Source organism: Pimephales promelas, chromosome 13 (genome assembly GCF_988280905.1).
Source record: "Pimephales promelas chromosome 13, fPimPro1.hap1.1, whole genome shotgun sequence".
Lineage (NCBI taxonomy): Eukaryota > Metazoa > Chordata > Actinopteri > Cypriniformes > Leuciscidae > Pimephales > Pimephales promelas.
Window position 1 is genome coordinate 8,294,263 of NC_142781.1, and position 17,615 is coordinate 8,311,877.

Sequence of the window (17,615 nt, forward strand, 5' to 3'; positions counted from 1 at the left end):
TGTTTCTGGGATACTGATAACTACTCTGAACAAAATTATAAACGCAACACTTTTGTTTTTGCCCCCATTTTTCATGAGCTGAACTCAAAGATATAAGACCATTTCTATGTACACAAAAGGCCTATTTCTCTCAAATATTGTTCACAAATCTGTCTAAATGTGTGTTAGTGAGCACTTCTGATTTGCCAAGATCATCCATCCTCCTCACAGATTGGGCATATTCAGTGTAGGATTGCCAAAACCTGCCAAAACGTGGGAATTCAGGGCATAGCACTAGATTGGTTTAGATCCTTTCTGTATAATAGGACATTTTCTGTTAATTTTGGTCAACATCAATCAAAAGTGGCCCCACTGTCTAAGGCTACGTTCACACTGCAGGGCTTAATGCTCAATTCCGATTTTTTTGAAAAAATTCGATTTTTTTGCAAGGCCGTTCACATTTCCAATTAAATGCGACCTTTTGTGATCTCCTGTGTGAACGTGAAATGACCCAGAAGTGACCCGCATGTGCAGAAGATTAATCAACGGTCAACAACGTCACTTGTTTTTTGCGGAATAGTACTTTTTTTCCATATGTTGCGAGCTTTTGTTTTATTATTATTATTATTGCCACAGCCAATATACAAACACAGACAACAATTATTTTATCGACGGGCAAAGTTTGCACATAAATGTAAGATTTTTCCGATCCTCACCGAAGCTCGTCATAAACCCCGTTTAATTGATAGTGCGCGTCCTCGGCGCTCCTTGCTTTGTCACCGCGGCCGCGGTGCTACGCTGGTGGCTGGTGTTGCCAGATTGGGTGTTTTTTTGCTACATTTTAAGGCATGTTTACATGTGTTTTAGCCAGGTTTTCGCCTGGAAGGCTCTATAGAAATCAATCTGGCAACCTACTGTACAAAGTTATACTGAGAGAGCGCACGTTCACAGACACCAGAATGAACGTGTTCACAGTAATGTTCATCAGGCAGTAATACAGTATTTTTTTTTTTTTTAATACAGTGTTTTCCAACCCTGTTCCTGGCGGCACACCAACACTGCGTGTATTCTTTGTCTCCCTTATCAAAAACACCTGATTCAACCCATCAGCTCATAATCAGGTGGGTTAATGAGCTGATGGGTTGAATTGGGTGTGTTTGATTAGGGAGACAAAGAAAACACGCAGTGTTGGTGTGCCGCCAGGAACAGGGTTGGGAAACACCGCAGTATATGAACGCGTTCAGGCACAACACTGGGGAAGAGACACGTCTGCAGCGGCCCATAACAGTGCAGAAACGCGTTGGAGTTGGAGTGTATTGGCTAGCAGGTGTGTGCAATGACGTGCGGGTCGGATATATGTGACCTGGTCATTCAGATTGAAGTCGCATTTCAAAAGATCGGATACATATCGGATTTGGACCACATACCCAAGTGGCCTGGGTCGCATTTGAAAAGATCGGATCTGTGTCGTTCAGACTGTCATGAAAAAGTCAGATACAGGTCGCATAGGGGCAAAAAAATCGGAATTAGGTCATTTCAGCATGCAGTGTGAACGTAGCCTAATGGGGTTCTGCAAGGATCCATTCTCGGCCCAATTTTGTTTTCGTTATGTTACCCTTAGGTTCTATTTTTCTCAAGCATGGAGTATCCTTTCATTGTTGCGTGGATGACACTCTGGTGTATTTACCGTTGCGGAAACAGGACAAAAAATATTTTGAGTCACTAATTAGATGGTTACAAGAAGTTAAATCTTGGATGTCAGACAGTTTTCTGCATCTGAATGAAAGTAAAACTGAAATAATTTGGTTCAAAACTTATTTACAAAAAAACTTACACAAAAACTTATTTTGATCCTTTTTGTAAATATACAGTAAAAAACATTGGTGTCCAATTTGATAGTTCTTTGAAATTTGACAAACGGATTAATTGTGTTGTAAAATCTTGCTTTTTCCATTTAAGATCAATAACAAAGGTGAAACTGTTTTTGTCCCGAAGTGATTTTGAGAAGATTATTCATGCTTTTATTTCTGTACGACTGGATTATTGTAACTCGCTATATTTAGGTGTCAGCCAAGTACTATTGAATCGCCTTCAATTGGTTATGAATGCGTCTGCTAGATTTTTAACAGGGACTCGCATGTGACACCGATTTTAGCCTCACTTAATTGGCTGCCAGTGCAGTTTAGAATTGATTTTAAATTATTGATATTTGTATATAAAGTGTTGCATAATTTAGCCCCACCATATCTAGAGCATCTCCTTCATATACATAAACCTTCTAGGTCTCTTAGATCAGCAAATCAGATGATTATAGATATTCCAAGGACTAGATTAAAATTGAGTGGTATCGGGCATTCGCTGTGGCAGCTCCAAAGCGCTGGAATAATTTACCTTTACACCTTAGACTTGCTCCCTCTTGAAGTTATTTTAAACTAAATTTAAAAATGCATGTGTTAGAATTAGCGTTTGAGTCAGTAGGTTAATTGGTAAGAGGCTCTTTTCACAGATATTTGTTTGTCGTTGTATTGTCCTGAAAATACATTTTATTATGTAATATTACGTTTGTACAGCACATTGATCAACATTGTTTTAATTGTGCTTTATGAATGAAGGAATTAAATATTGGGTTTTGTATTTGAAAACATCTCAAATTCATTTGGACATTTTGGATGGTTTTCTTTTAGGCAAAGGAAGCAATCTTGGAGATGGATTCTATTTGTAAGTATTTAAAACCACTCATGAACAGGTTTCATTTTTCATACCATTAGTTTTTAAATAAGTGTAAAAAGTCACCATGGGCCTGTTTTAACAGAATACTTTTTTCTTCCAAGACAAAAAGTATAAGTACAGCCCTGAGAGACTCAAAAAGGCAGAGGAGTTTTCTAACTCAAGACGGAGGCAGTCAGGTAGGTGCCTATATATGTCTTGCAATTGTAAAACTTCAAATCTTGAATTTATTTTATTAATTTACTTTTTCCAATGGACTGCTACTTTATCTTCCAACAGAACCGTCTAAAGAGATTGTGAAGAACCCTAAAGGTAAATCTCCATGTGTCCATTCTGTTCTAACCGGATATAAAGTTATAACTTCGATGTTTTAAATAAAGAGTTCATTTGTGTTAGCTGTTGGCATGTAATAAAGATACAGTGGGAACTGACAACTCTTGCTTCTATTATGCATTTGCTAGCGTAGTACATCATTTTTAATTCAGATTCATGTAATTTATTTTCAATTCAACTTAAAGGGATAATTCACCCAAAAATGAAAATTCGGTCATCATTTACTCACCCTCAGGTTGTTCGAAACCTGTATGAATTTCGCTCTTCTGATACACAAAGGAAGATATTTTGAAGAAAGTTTGTAACCAGGCCGCTTTGGTGCACTATTGACTTCATAGTAGGAAAAAAAATACTATGGAAGTCAATGATGCCCCAGAACTGTTCAGTTTCCCACATTCTTCAAAATACCTTCCTTTGTGTTCATCAGAAGATCGAAATTCATACAGGTTTGGAATAACCTGAGAGTGAGTAAATGATGACAGAATTTTCATTTTGGGGTGAACTAACCCTTTAATTTCTTGGTATATGGAATGTCTTCCAGTTTGTTTGTTTTAATGAACCAAAATGCAAAACCTGGGAAACCATGTTATTTAGCTTGATTTGAGAATGTTGTCTAATTTGTCTAATGTCACTAATTTGCTTTCTTTTTTTTTTTTTCTTTTTTTTTTTTCATCTGGCTAATCTGGTATCTGGTTAAATTCTTCAGCAATACTGAAGGTAAGAAGCCAATGAATCAACCAAAAAATAACCCAAAATGCCTAAAACATCAGATGACAAAAAAAGTCTACAATTTGTTCCTTTTGATGTGCTTTTTATGTCGTCCACAAACTTGTTGAAGTGTTAAACAGTGGTGGGAATAAAACAAATACTCACTAGTAATTAAAAAAAATAAATCCCATCGTTAAATCTACTTCGAAAAGTAAATGTACCACGTTACTACCCACTTCTGGTTTTAGAGTGAGCTCAATAACGTAGAACACCTTTATTCCCCAAGGGAAATTCTTTCTCTGTTAGTTTGGTTCATGTCCTTGTAACTCATAAGAAGAAATCTTTGTGACTTCATTGTGACCCAGCATTCCGACAGCGTGGGGGCGTTGGCCGCTGACAAGTGGCCTTTACAAGCCACTTCTAGTGTTAGTGCTCATGCCTTGTGCGAGTCTTCAGCTGAGAAGCCTGTCGCACAAGAAGGAAACTCTCTTGAAGGCCTGATTCCCGGTGATAATGAGGAGGCAGTCCGTAGCTTGCCATCTCTGAAGGGCAGATTGATGCAAGACAATGAGGACGAAGCAGAAGGAGAGGAAAGTGACTCAGACGATATTCTAATGGAGGACAACCAGGTAGCTGACTTTGCCAGTTCCATGTTGGCTGCCATTTCCTGCTGGCACTATAGAGCCCGAGCTTTGCTTTCCATGGACTTCACAAGGGTGAGGTTCTCTGCCACCAAGGGGGATTCTGTCATACCCCGACCTGACCTGCAACCTGACCTGCATGTCTGCCAGACCTCCCTGCCATGTTGCATGTGCTCTCCCAGAATCCCTTAATCCACTAACAGCGCATAGCTGAAGCTAACTCTGTAGATCAACTGCACTGCTAGAGTTACTATATTGCAATTCATCAAATAATGCATATACTGTACAGTACTTATGATTCATTTTGTTTACTATATTGCTGCATTCCAATTTGTTTAGAGAAACATCTAGAAACATTGTTATTATTCTTAATGATATTTTTTTTTTCTTCCATTTTTCCATTTTTTCTTTGCATTCAAAATGGTAATAATAACCCCTAAAAAAATTGGCCCGCCCATCCATTTAGATTTAGCATAGAATCATATTTTCAGGTCTGCGCATATTACCAGACATTGATCAAATATCAAAATTCAACAGCAACAAGCATCTGTGTATTTAGAAATGTATTTTCGTGCTTCGCCCCATTTTACTTGCATATGTGACTTTAATCATACCGCATATTTTAATCATACTGGATCTCTTTATATTTGACAAATCTCACAAGCATTTATACAACATGTTAAACCATGTTTTTATTTACCTCGTAAAATCATTAAAGAAACCGTAATAGATTTTCGAAATAACAATTTCAGGTTACCCCATTTTTTTTCAGTGTTCGTTTTAGTGTACCACCCTACTATGTCCCTCAGGCCACCCCATTAAACATTCAATAAAAACACCCAATCAGAACTGCACTCTCTGATTGCAAGTACTCTCATACTTGCAGAACAACACTGCAACTGAAGAATGTAAAACTGAGAACATTAAATATATCATGAGTAACGTGATACTTCACCAGACGACGTCTGAGAGTTGAGGGATTTGTTATATAATAATGATATATCCTATACGCTGATTTCACGCAGCTGCCATTTTTAAAATCGAAAACGAGGCTCCGGTGGGAAGAATCTCAGAAGTACTGAACAATGTCTTGGATTACCAACCTGAAGCTGCTGCTGCGATTTAAACTATTGGATGTTAATATCCAATATATGTATATAGCTCATTCCTGCTTCTTTTTTATGTTCTGAATATATTTAAAAAAATATCTATTCACTGTGTATAGTCTAAAGTATGAAATAAATGTATGTACATTTTTAGAATAACAAATTTCTACATTAAACACAACAATACGCCATCGCATTCGCGACACTCCTAAGATTAAAGGCGACACTTCCGGTTTTCTTCCCACCGGAGCCATTTCAAAATGGAGGCTGCGTGAAATCAGCGTATTGTGGTTTTACATTTTCACAATCAGTCCCTCCACAGCCGTGTTTGCTGGCTAATATTCATGAGGAGCGGTACTGCAGGTCCAATGAGATTTCGGAGATTTCCGATTCCACATGTACATTCTATATAATTATTATACTAATTACAATAACTTGTTAATAACTAGGTTACTAACCTTGAACCTTCCCCTAACCTTAACCCATGTAGTTACCTTATATTACTTTCTTAGAAATTAAATATTGTACTTGCGTACACTCTAAGTACATGACTTCAAGGCCATGTAAGGCACATCAAGGCCACTTCAAGTGCAACCAAGCTTTCTATGTGTGCTTGGCTCTCTAGTGCATATACTAGTGTATATACTGTATCTCTTATTGTTATTCATGATTAAGTAATATCGTATTTGAATAGAAACATATTTTCTTACCATTAGTTACTTGAGACAAAAGAAGTTAGAATGAAGGATAAACTGAAATTGATGGTATTTCTCAACCTTTTCTCATGTATTTGGAGGCTGCTACTGTACCACTAAGGATAAACATCATGTTATGCGACTACGCGTTACATTACCGAGAGCTTACAACCTACTAGCCATCTTCTGCCTTAAGAACAAATGGTGCAACTGAATAGTTACAAACTAGCTAGTAGTTACTAAGTCTCTAGTGTGGAGTTTATGTTCCAGTTTAAGAATTGGCGAATGGCTGGTGCGACCCTATCCAGGCCCACAAGGAATCTGCATGCACAGAGTTATGCGGAAAAAGAATTGCACAACCCATCATTCACAAAGTTCTATATCCTCCACCCCTGTGTTCACTTATTAAATAGTGCACTTAATTTGATTTTGCTTTCAGCCATCAATAAAACTGCATTACTGTTTCAGATCCGTTTAACACATTTTTAACAAGATTTTCCTCCCAAAATCAGTACGGGAAAATTCATCTGGTCGTGCTAATGAATCTAACTTAAACCATATTTGGACTGAGAATATCGTTGTGCTTAAAAATTGTCTTGCCAAATAATTTGTTCCTAATGATATTGCTTATTTAACAGTTTAAATATTCATATGCATTGTATTTAAAGTGAGTTGTTTTAAAGTGTGAAACACCCATGAATGCTAAAAACATGTTTTTATGTTAGGAGGAAGAGGGGTGTGAGGTCACTGAAAATAATTTGAATAGAGAAAATGGCCCATCAGTTGAACAGGTGGAGGCATATCTTACGGATGAAAAATATATCTCAGAACAGGTGAATTGTTTACTTATTCATTATATACAGTGGTTGTATTAGTTTTAATAACCTAGAACTAGAATTGTACTGATTGGTTATAAGTTAAAGGAGTAGTTCACTTTTAAAAAAACTTTTGCTGATCAAGGTCCAAAAGACAGTTTCGGTGCAAACTGCAAACAGCTTGAACAGTTTGCACTGAAACTCTCATTTGGACCTTAAACCATTTGGTCACCAGTAAAGTGCATTATATGGAGAAAAGTCCTGGAATGTTTTCATCAAAAACCTTAATTTCTTTTCAACTGAAGAAAGAAAGACATGGACATCTTGGATGACATGTGGGTGAGTAAATTATCAGCAAAAGTTTTTTTTTTTTTTTTTTTTTTTTTTTTAGTGAACAACTCCTTTAATTTAGTAAGCAACCGGTTACCATAAAGCTTACCAATGTTTTAAACAAACTCAGAAATCAAGGGACTCAGCTTGTAACTGTAATTTGACATTCTCTGCTTACCATCTCAAGGACAAATCTCAAAACCTGAAAATAGACTCTTACTGGGGATCCACTGAGAAATTAAAGCAGGACAACTTTAGTGATCCCGAGTCCATAGAGATGGACCAACAGGTCCCAAATATTCTGGAGTCAGCAAGGGAAAAAGATGATCATAAAGGTCCCAAAGAAGAGACAGAAGAGGCCTCATCTCTGTCACAGCAAACCGACACCCCTGGTGAATCTTCAGATGAAGAGGAGAATGCAGAGGAGAGATCAGACTCCACTAGCATTCTACCATCATCTGTGCTTGATAAGGCCAGCGCCATTGCTGAACACTTTGTCTGTGCCACACGTCGTAGTAGCATAAGCGCAGATGTTTGCTCATCTCCACGTCTTCCCAGCAGGACTGGAAGCAGTCTAAGTCTGGGAGATTCCCATGATCGCCAACACCGCCTTTCTAGCACCTGCTCACCTGAGTCACATGGCATTCCTTTGACCCAGGAAGCCCTTCCATCAGCAGACTTCATGATCGGGTCATCAGGGGACGACAGACTTTTTGACGCTGATCGAAGCATTGAAAGAAGAAGGGATTCAGTGCTATCCCGGCAAGATCAACTCCTCATTGACAAGATAAGGAGCTACTATGAGAATGCAGAGCACCAGGATGCTACTTTTAGCCTAAAGCGTAGAGAGAGCCTCACTTACATTCCAAGTGGCCTTGTTAGGAATTCAGTTAGTCGTTTCAACAGCATTCCTAATAATAAAGACCTTGCCCTAGAGAAGACCTCCAGTACATCTGGACCTGATGAAGCCATAGAACCTCTTTTTGTTACCTCGGCTTTATCAGAGACCAATTTGAGTGCAAATTCAGGCTCCCTGGAACAACCAGTCATCAGTGATCCCACGGATTTCACTAAGCTCGACTCTGATGTAGAGGATTTCATGAAACCTCAGTCCGTCTATTACCAAACTGAGAGTAATCCGGAAGAGGTTTTCCGTCCGTCTTCTGAGATGATCAAAGTTTGGCAAGAAATGGAAAGAGAGGTCTCTAGATGTCAAGGGGACCTCAAAGCACTGATGCCCAGAGAAACTCCTTATTATAAAGGAACCAGTCCCAGCCTCCTCAGGAAGAGTCCTAACCCGGGTAAAAAGACACAAGGCAAAAGTGTTGATGGACAGGTTTTATCTGAAGATTCAAATCTGAGCACTATCAGAGAGGAGTCCTTCACACCATCACCTTTGAAAGAGAAGGAAAACCGTGCAGCAAGTGAGAATGATGCCATCAGACCGAGACAATGTGAGGATGAATGTAGACCCCTTACATCTCTAGCTCCCAGAGTTATCAGGTTGAGAGGAGAAACTGAAGATGAGGGAGATTCAGAAGCACAGTCAGCAGAAGATGCGGATTCATCCCAAAACAAAGTTTTCAATCTTGCAAGGAAGTATAGTCAACGCATTAAGTGCACACTACCAGGGCTGAGACAGAGGAGTGAGGAGTCTGGAGACACATGGTCAGCCACGAGGAACCTTCTGTCGGTGGTGGAAGAAAAGCCAGAGGAGACCAAAGGTAAGATGGATCTTTTTGACTTTAATCAGATCTTTATTTTAAAAAAAGTGAACTGCATTTTCAACTAATTTTCTTTCATGCCCCAACAATATTACAACAACAGAATATAACAGCAGAACTGAGACTTTTCACTTTTTGCATTGCTCCTTGTCTGTGTTTGCAGTAATTGAATTTACTTTGTTCACTGAATTAATTTTCCACAACAAAAATAGACAAAGTGGCTTTGTGCAAACCTTGTCAAGAATAGATTCAGAATAGAAAACCTTCAGAAAACCTTCAGAATAGATTCATATACAGATATACAAACAGCAGTGAAATGTAAATATGGTCTGCTCCATTGATTGTGCATAACATAACAAATCAAATTAAGTGTAAAACAGTATTTAACCCTTAATCGGGTCATGGGGTCTATACGACCCCAATCGACTTCTACTTAATAAAAAAAAAGGTTCCCTTCATCTCAGTGGAATAAGATTTTGTGTCTTTCATACATTATCTATCTATACACACACAAAAACTGGGCTTGTTCTGAAGGTATGTAAAAAATGTTTACACTTCTGGTCTTAGGGGTCAATTGAAATGAATGGGAAATGTGAAAAAAAAAAAACTAAATATATTTTCTTCATGTGTCAAAAAAAAAAAAAAAATCCAGCATAAATCTGAAAATTTTACACAGAAATGAAGGCCTAGTACTAGAGCATAAATGCAATGTATCATAAAAAAATAATATTTCATATGCAAGCTAATGGTGTAGTTGAGGAATTGTGTGGTATATGGATACAAAATTACTTTATATCTCCAAAAACACAGCATTGATGAGAAGTAAAAAAAAAATTATATATTATTTTTATGATTAAAAATGTATATTTTTTTGTGCAATTACTCAATCAATTGTTGGGGTCGTATACCCCGAAGCCCACAAGTGTAAACAGGAAACGAAGACCATTTGAAGGTTAATAAAGAGACAATAGTAATATTATTCGGCAATATATGAAATGTCCAAAAAAGAGAGAATGTTTGAAACATGTTAAATTGCAGCAACAATACAAGTGCTATGTGCACCTGACGCTTAATAGACATGAATATACTGAGCGAGAGACTTATGAGATGAGTGATACAGGCAAGTCCAAGTTAAGGAGTCTTAACCTGAGGGAAGAAGCTCCCCCTAAGCCTCTCAGTTTGTCCTCAGACTACGGAAGCACTTACCAGATGGAAGCTAAACAGACTTCAGGGTTAGAGGTTAGGGTTAGAGGGTTAGAGTCCTTGATGTCAGGGTTAGAGTCCTTGATGATTTAACAGCTCTATTCCTGCATCATCTGAGATGGATGTCATGCAGACCCTGTGATGTCCTCGGCTAAGCGCTCTACTCTCTGTAGAGCTTTACTGGCCTGATTAGTGCAGTTACCACACTGAAATACATTGAGTTAGTAGACTTTCTATTGTTGCCGAATAGAACGTTTTCAGGAGAACCTGAATTTCCTCAGCTGTCGTAGATGGTACATTCATAATACTATCAGGGCCAGCTGCTTTTCCGACATTCACCCTCTTTAGAGCTCTCCGAACCTCATCCTCAGTGACAGTGCCATCGCATGGTCATCGCTAACATGCCTGCTTCGTTCCGACACGCTTGATTGGCAGAATAGCGATAATACGGTTCGTTTCAAAACCTGCATAGAAAATGTTCAGCTCGTCAGCAAGCCAAGGCACGTATGGTCCTCATTTTCAGCTAATAGACTCTCGTTGTACGTGGCAGGGACTGAGACTCCACTCGTTCTCTGTATCTAAGTTTAGTGGCTTTTACTGTGTGTCGGAGAGCATAGCACGGTGCCACGGAGCATAGCAGCATAGCCTCATGTTACCCGACGAGAGATCTGCATTATAGGCAGTAGGGGTGTGCAAAAAAATCGATTCACATTTGAATCGCGATTCAATCTTTACCGATTCAGAATCGATTCATAGAATTCCAAAAATCGATTCATATAGGCTATATTTTTTAATGGCGTGCAGGGGCGAAGTGGCAATCGGGTGAGTCGGGACTTTTACCGGTGGTCCGGTAGTGTTTCTGTGGTTTCGAGGCTGCGAGGGCCGGTCTGATAAATAGTTATTGCAAGTTCTTGCCGCCCGCTGGTCAAACTGTGCAGCCACTCTGCTCAACCCGTAAATAAATGCATCGATCAGCAGATCTTATGTTTGAGTTCTGTAGATCTTTTGCCAAGCGTGTCAGAGGTGACGGGTTCTAAACCGCACTCGTATAGTTTTTTCTCTCTCTCATCAAAACCGAATATGTTCATCACGTTTGTGTGCATTTTATTTTGTGATTTCACCGGAGTCTCCACAACGGCGATAGATTGAAGCGCGCGTCAGAGAGAAGACTGCGAAGAAGACTCCACAGAGAACCATAGACAGTAAAAGAGAACTCTGATCGCAGCGGACACGAGCGCTCAGCTTGATTTCAAAAACAACAGGTCTCTTATTTAATAGCGAACTAAATGAATGCTCTGCTAGTTATCTGGAGATACCCGCAAATTACGCGCCTATGAACGACTTCACTGGATCTAAACAAATCAATCTAACCATAGATGTTACCAGTAGCGGTGGCTTTTTAAAATCTATTTAAAATATTTTCGCAAGGGTTCTATGAAATTAGTATATATTTTTAGGAAGTTCAATGTGCCCAGTCGAGTTCACATTTCAACAGTCAACCTGGTAGCTGAAGTAGGCCTACTCCTTAAACCACATTTAGCATAATTGTTTGTTTGATCTGACTACAGCACTTTAAAGCTAAATGTAAAAGCTTTTTATTTAAGTTTTATTTTAAACTTGAATTAAATGTATTTAAAAGCTGGCCAAAGCTTGGCACTTCGCACTTTTTACTTGCAAAAGTTTTTATTTTTGTATGAAGACATATAAAGTAATATCAAACTTTTCTTTTAAATTATGTCTACTGCAATCAATCACATAGGAAAAAGTAAACTACATTTATATAGACCTGCGAATCGTTTTTTGAATCGAGAATCGTTTTTGAATCGAGAATCGTTTTTGAATCGAATCTTGAGACAAAAAATCGGTATCGAATCGTGACATTTTCTGAATCGTGCACCCCTAATAGGCAGCTGTCCTCGCATTCACCACAGCTACGGTGGTTTTATCCACCCACCTTTTCTGAATAGAAGGTCTTTGTAGTGATGCTTCCTCAGTAAGCATGCTAACAAAGCTCATTGCTACATCTGCGAACGTGCATCCCAGTCAACGTCATCCTCATAGCGTAGCGTCATCAGGTAGACCAGCGTTTCACCACCCTCCTCTCAGGGAGTTCTTGCTTAGATTCCTGTGTGAGGAATATCCTGGTGTGAGGAAAATGACAGCAGGTTGGCAGCAACCTTAAAACAAGCAATCTAGTTGGGCAGGAGCAGTGTTCAAAGTTGAACTAGTTCAAAGTTCAGTTCACACATTTTAAAATGAACTAGTTCAGTTCATAGTTCATACTTTAAAAAATGAACTAGTTCATTTATAGTTCTTTTTTTCCATACGTTGCGAGCTCTTTTTTTTTTTAAATTATTATTGCCACAGCTCATTTACAACCACAGACAACAATTATTTTATCGACTGGCAGTTTGCATAGAAATGTAAGATTTTTCCCTTCCTGCCTCACCGATCTCGTCATAAAATCCGTTTAAATGATCATCCGATGCCGCCTCGCTCGCTGCTTTGTCGACGGCGGCCGCGGCGTGACACTGCTGGCTGGTGTTGCAGATTGGGTGTTTTTTGGCTACATATTAAGGCCTGTATATGTGTTTTAGCCGGGTTTTCGCCTAGAAGGCTCTATACAAATCTGGCACCCTATTGTACGAAGTTAAACTGAGAGAGCGTGCGTTCACCAGAATGAACGCGTTCACAGTAATGTTCATCAGGCAGTAATACAGTATGTTCAGTTCACCTTCGCCCCAAAATATGAACGCGTTCATGAACTATCGTTCAGGCAGAACACTGGGCCTCCCGCAGGATACATGTTTGTAAAATTCGGCATAACCTGCTATATTAAAGACCACCTTCATGACGAAGGGAGCATCTGGAAGTTTGTTTATGTAGCACTAAGCACATCATTAAACTTGGACAAAGCCAAACCTGTGTCTGTCTGAGGTGAGATGTGTACAGCAGCAGCGATGATGAATGTGAACTCACAGGGCAAATAAAATAGATGTTCCACATGAGGTGAACAGGAGCAGGAAAGAGTGGAAATGTTCCACAACATTTATTATTAGTCATAAAATAAACTCCTCCACCTTTGGATTTACTTTCATCCATTGTTCTAGCCATCCGTAAAACTGAGAAGTTATCGGATGGCGTAACAGCCACCAAAGACATCAGCCAAGTTTCAGACAGGCAGTGTATGTTCCAGTCTCTAAATGTCACGTTGAAATCTTATCCTGGCTCTAAGATCATCCAATGGGCTATATGCACGCATAAGTTCCGCATTTGACGCAAGGGTGCTCGTCCATTTCCGGTTGTGGAGATTTAAGCTGAGGAGAACCGATGAAAACGGGATTATGGCAGAGTCTTCAAAATTTACTGTCCTCCCGTCTTTGAAACGAAACGTACATACGTTTAGATGTAATTTTATATATAGTTATGTTTATTTAATATAATTTTAAAAAGAAGCATAAACACAACGAGGGGTGTCTGTTTTATCTGTTTTTGTGACTAACGTTTCTTTAGTATAACCATGGAGTATAAAATTCAATATAAATTCTCGGTATTGCATTGGACTCTACGATCGGCGGAAGTTATTGAGCATCCTTAATCCTTCACCGGAAATACCGCCGTGCATAGAGCCCATTTGTTCTCAAAAGATTGGACATTAGCAAGCAGAATGCTTGGCAAAGGGCGACTGTGTGCTCTTCCTCTTGTTCGCGTGGCCATGGATCTCCTCCATGTCTCATAAGTAATCAGTGCAGATGTTGTATGTATAAAAAATAACTTTGAGTTCTGCTCGTGTTGGTTTCCAGTTTAAAGTGGTTGCTGAAATGTATATTGGTTGCAGTGATTCTACTTAATGTTGTTCATGCACTGTAAAATGAACATAAAGTGATCTTATAATTTGCTGTTCCACAGGTAAACCAGACTTGATGCTGTCCATGACTGCAAATGATCAGGCTGATTATGAAAAAGACCAGAAGTCCCAGCTTGTGACTCCCAGCCCAGACCACACTCCTAATTCTGTCAGTAGCCCAAAGTTCATGTCCCCACATCTGTCCCATTCCAGGAGCCCTCTTAGTCCTCCACCTGAGAACTTCAACTGGCCAGACGTCCGTGAGCTTCGCTCGAAATATACACACTTCGGCAGCTCGTCTTCTCAGTTCCCAGCAGGCCAAAGTCGTTCTGTGGCAGAGAGGACGTTCGACAGCACTTCTAGAAGACGTTCTAGCTGCTCTTCAAGCCGCATACTCGCCTACAATGGCTCCACGGACTCTTCAATTCACACACTTTATCCGGGAAGGGATACGGGAGAATTGCTAACTCGGAAGAATCGTACTGGCTCTCTGGACCAAAAATTGGGTAGTTTGTACTTGAGTGATCTGCGTAGTTTTCAGAGTAAAAACGCCAGCAGTGGCTACTATGTCTCCGCTCAAGCTACCCTTCCGAATGAGAAGAATATATTAGTGGTTGAGAAAGTACCTGAGGATACACCAACAGTAGAGATGGACCTACCTACCAAAGAGTGCATGAAACAGGAAATAACAACAGATGATGGCTACGTCCAAATTCGTTCTCCAACTTCTCGTGAGAAGATCTCAATCATGGCTGTCATTGACCGCTGTCGGGCATATCAGGAGTCAGAGGAATACCGTCTGAGGGAAGAGGGAGGATCAAAGACAGAGAGGAGCAAAAAACTGGAGAAAGCTCCATCCCCTAGTGATTCCCTAGATGATGTTGTTAAAAATGCATTGGATTCTGGGAAGAAGGCGGACGCTAGTCAACAAAGCGTTGTCAAGAACCTCAGAGAAAAATTCCAAAGCATAAGATAAAATCGATATGTATTTTATGTTTTAGAAATCCTGTAAAGTTGTTGGCTGTGAAATACTTTGCTTCATTAATTTCTCTCTTTTTTAATGTCTTGACCACTGAAGGCATGGTCAATATACGTATATTATGCTGTAGCCAAATAAATCATTTGGCGAATTTAAACCTCAAACCTAATATTCTTTACGTTTTGGACACTGTTTGATTTATGTTGTCTACTGTTAAACATATAAGAAACATGTGGGGTTTTTTATGGCCTGGATGCTAGACAGGCATGTGTAAATATTGTACATTTTTGTACATGCATTTATTCTGATGTACCATTCGCATATTTGTAGATATTACATGTATGCGTTTGGTAGTCATATTACACAAATGTAAAGGCAATGACATTTTTCTTCATGATTGTTAAAATTTTGGCAAAAGTATTTCAATTCATGAAATACAGTATACTCTGCTAGTATAGACTAGACTTTAGTGTAATTCCAGTCTAGACTCTAAATGGAACGGACCACTTGAAAACTGGGTTTTATTTAACTTTTAAACTAAAAGAGATGTTAAAGTTTGCTTGTAGATGGCATACATGGGCCAAATGTATATATGTACCTTTGTTGTAAAGTAGATTTAGTCCCTTTTTTCTAGGAAACTAGATTCTAATGTGTAAAGACATACTGTAAGAACCAGTATGACAATTTTGTCTAAAATGTTAAGCTTATTATGCGTCATTGTGGTGCATGATGAATCTGCCGCTAACATCAGACTTTGGGGGATACAACAATTTAAAAAAATGTAAAAATGTAAATGTATGTAAACACTGTTGGTCAAGCAGCCCATTCTGATAGACTGGTCTTTGTGAAATCTTTCATTTTCCTTATAACTGCTCTCTTATTGATTGTGTGTGTGTCTCTCTCTCTCTGTTATTTATTAAGATTCTATTGATTCCTCCTATCTGTCTGTCTGACTTATTACAAATGCACCAAAAAAAAAAAATACAGTTCATAAAATGGAAAGTCTGGAAAATTCACTCCATAATAAAACCCAAGGAAATTCACCTTAGCAAAGACTTGGACAGATTTTGTTTGTCCCATTTTAATGACTTTGATCTGTAGGCCTCAAATACAAATCTTACCAAGAAGCCTCCATGTCAGTTTATGGTTTGATATTAGTTTCTTGATAATTTTGATATTCATTAATTTGAGTTTTTCTTAGTTCTATGTGCAGCCATTCAGCATTAGCCATCACTGAGACGTAACAGAACTGTAACAGAATTTCAGCATTTAAATATGTCAAAACATGTAACGGCATTTTGAATCCCTCACCTAGCCAAAGTCATACAACATGCTTTGGATTTACAAATTTAGCAAAATTATAAGAGATTAGTAAATGCTGAATAAGTATTATTCATTCTTAGTTCATGTTAACTAATGTTGACTAATGAAACTTATTGTAGTGTAAATACAGCTGTTCCTTGTTATATTAGTTAATGCACTGTGAACTTCTACAACCTTTGATTTTAATAATGTAATTAGTAAATGTTGAAATTAATATTAACTAAGATTTAATAAGTGCTGTAGAAGAATTGTTCATTTGCAGTTCATTTGCAGTTCACTTCACAGTAAGGTTCAAATAGGAATTGTTTTTGAACTAATATTTTTTCGTTATGTTTAATTATAGAACAATTCTAAAATTACTATAAAATTATATTTTTCTAAATAATAGTTCTGAATATCCTGTTTTGTGTTACTTCAATCATTGATGAATCAAATGACTGGGCCTCTAAATATGCACACTGAGACAAATTTACAGTGATGTGATATTTCTGAATCATGAGGGGCAAAGGAAAAGTCGTAAATGATCTCAGTTTCTCAATCAAGTCCGTGTACTTGAACTGTAATTGAACTCTCGTCTGACAAGAAACAGTGAGGAATGAGGATGTTTTCATTTTAAAAGCCGATGAAAGTACGCCACATGATGGCCGCATCTGTAAATGCACTGTTCACAAAAATATAGGCCTGCTGCAGTTCTTCGACTTTTCACCCAAGGAGGCTACATCAGAACGGAATAATGGAATAATCCTGATATCACACTAAACAAAAATATGATTAATTTTATCGAATGGAAAAACAAAGGAATTTAGAGCATTTAATCCATAACTGTAACTTTTTACCATTTCAAATAATCACCTCACAACAACTCGATAAGTAATAACAGATATCCAGAATGTCAACAACTCGAATCAGCAATAAGTAAAAAATTCCCTCTTAAGCAAATACACCTGGAACTCCCACCAAGTGTTACAAAATTCAGAAGCCTTGGTATCTAATTTGGAAATGACTATATATTTTTGATAATAGTGAAAATATTATCGAAAATAGAGTCATTTCCAAATTACCATTACCAATTGCAAAATGGGAGTCGGACTAAATCACTAAAAATATCCAACAACCAGCCCAAGTCAGTTCACAATCTGTGACTAGTCTGGCATCCAACAACCAGCCCAAGTCAGCTCAAGGTCTGTGGCATTTAACAACCAGCA

The 17,615-nt window shown here is 38.4% G+C and overlaps 1 protein-coding gene across 3 annotated transcripts in view; it reads left to right on the top strand.

The window, feature by feature from the left end:
- plekhg3 (pleckstrin homology and RhoGEF domain containing G3) overlaps positions 1 to 16,022 on the top strand; it is a 97,954-nt gene extending 81,932 nt beyond the window's left edge. For 2 of the 3 annotated variants that reach the window (XM_039667128.2, XM_089118392.1), the window contains exons 12-19: positions 2,664 to 2,697; positions 2,811 to 2,885; positions 2,986 to 3,018; positions 3,746 to 3,756; positions 4,113 to 4,463; positions 6,915 to 7,022; positions 7,522 to 9,058; positions 14,171 to 16,022. In XM_039667128.2, the coding sequence (XP_039523062.2) occupies positions 2,664 to 2,697; positions 2,811 to 2,885; positions 2,986 to 3,018; positions 3,746 to 3,756; positions 4,113 to 4,463; positions 6,915 to 7,022; positions 7,522 to 9,058; positions 14,171 to 15,084 (3,063 nt within the window). In that variant the 3' untranslated portion in view covers positions 15,085 to 16,022. The remainder of the gene's footprint in view (positions 1 to 2,663; positions 2,698 to 2,810; positions 2,886 to 2,985; positions 3,019 to 3,745; positions 3,757 to 4,112; positions 4,464 to 6,914; positions 7,023 to 7,521; positions 9,059 to 14,170) is intronic. The other variant, XM_039667129.2, reaches the window with a different exon arrangement.
- The last annotated feature ends 1,593 nt before the right edge of the window (positions 16,023 to 17,615 follow it).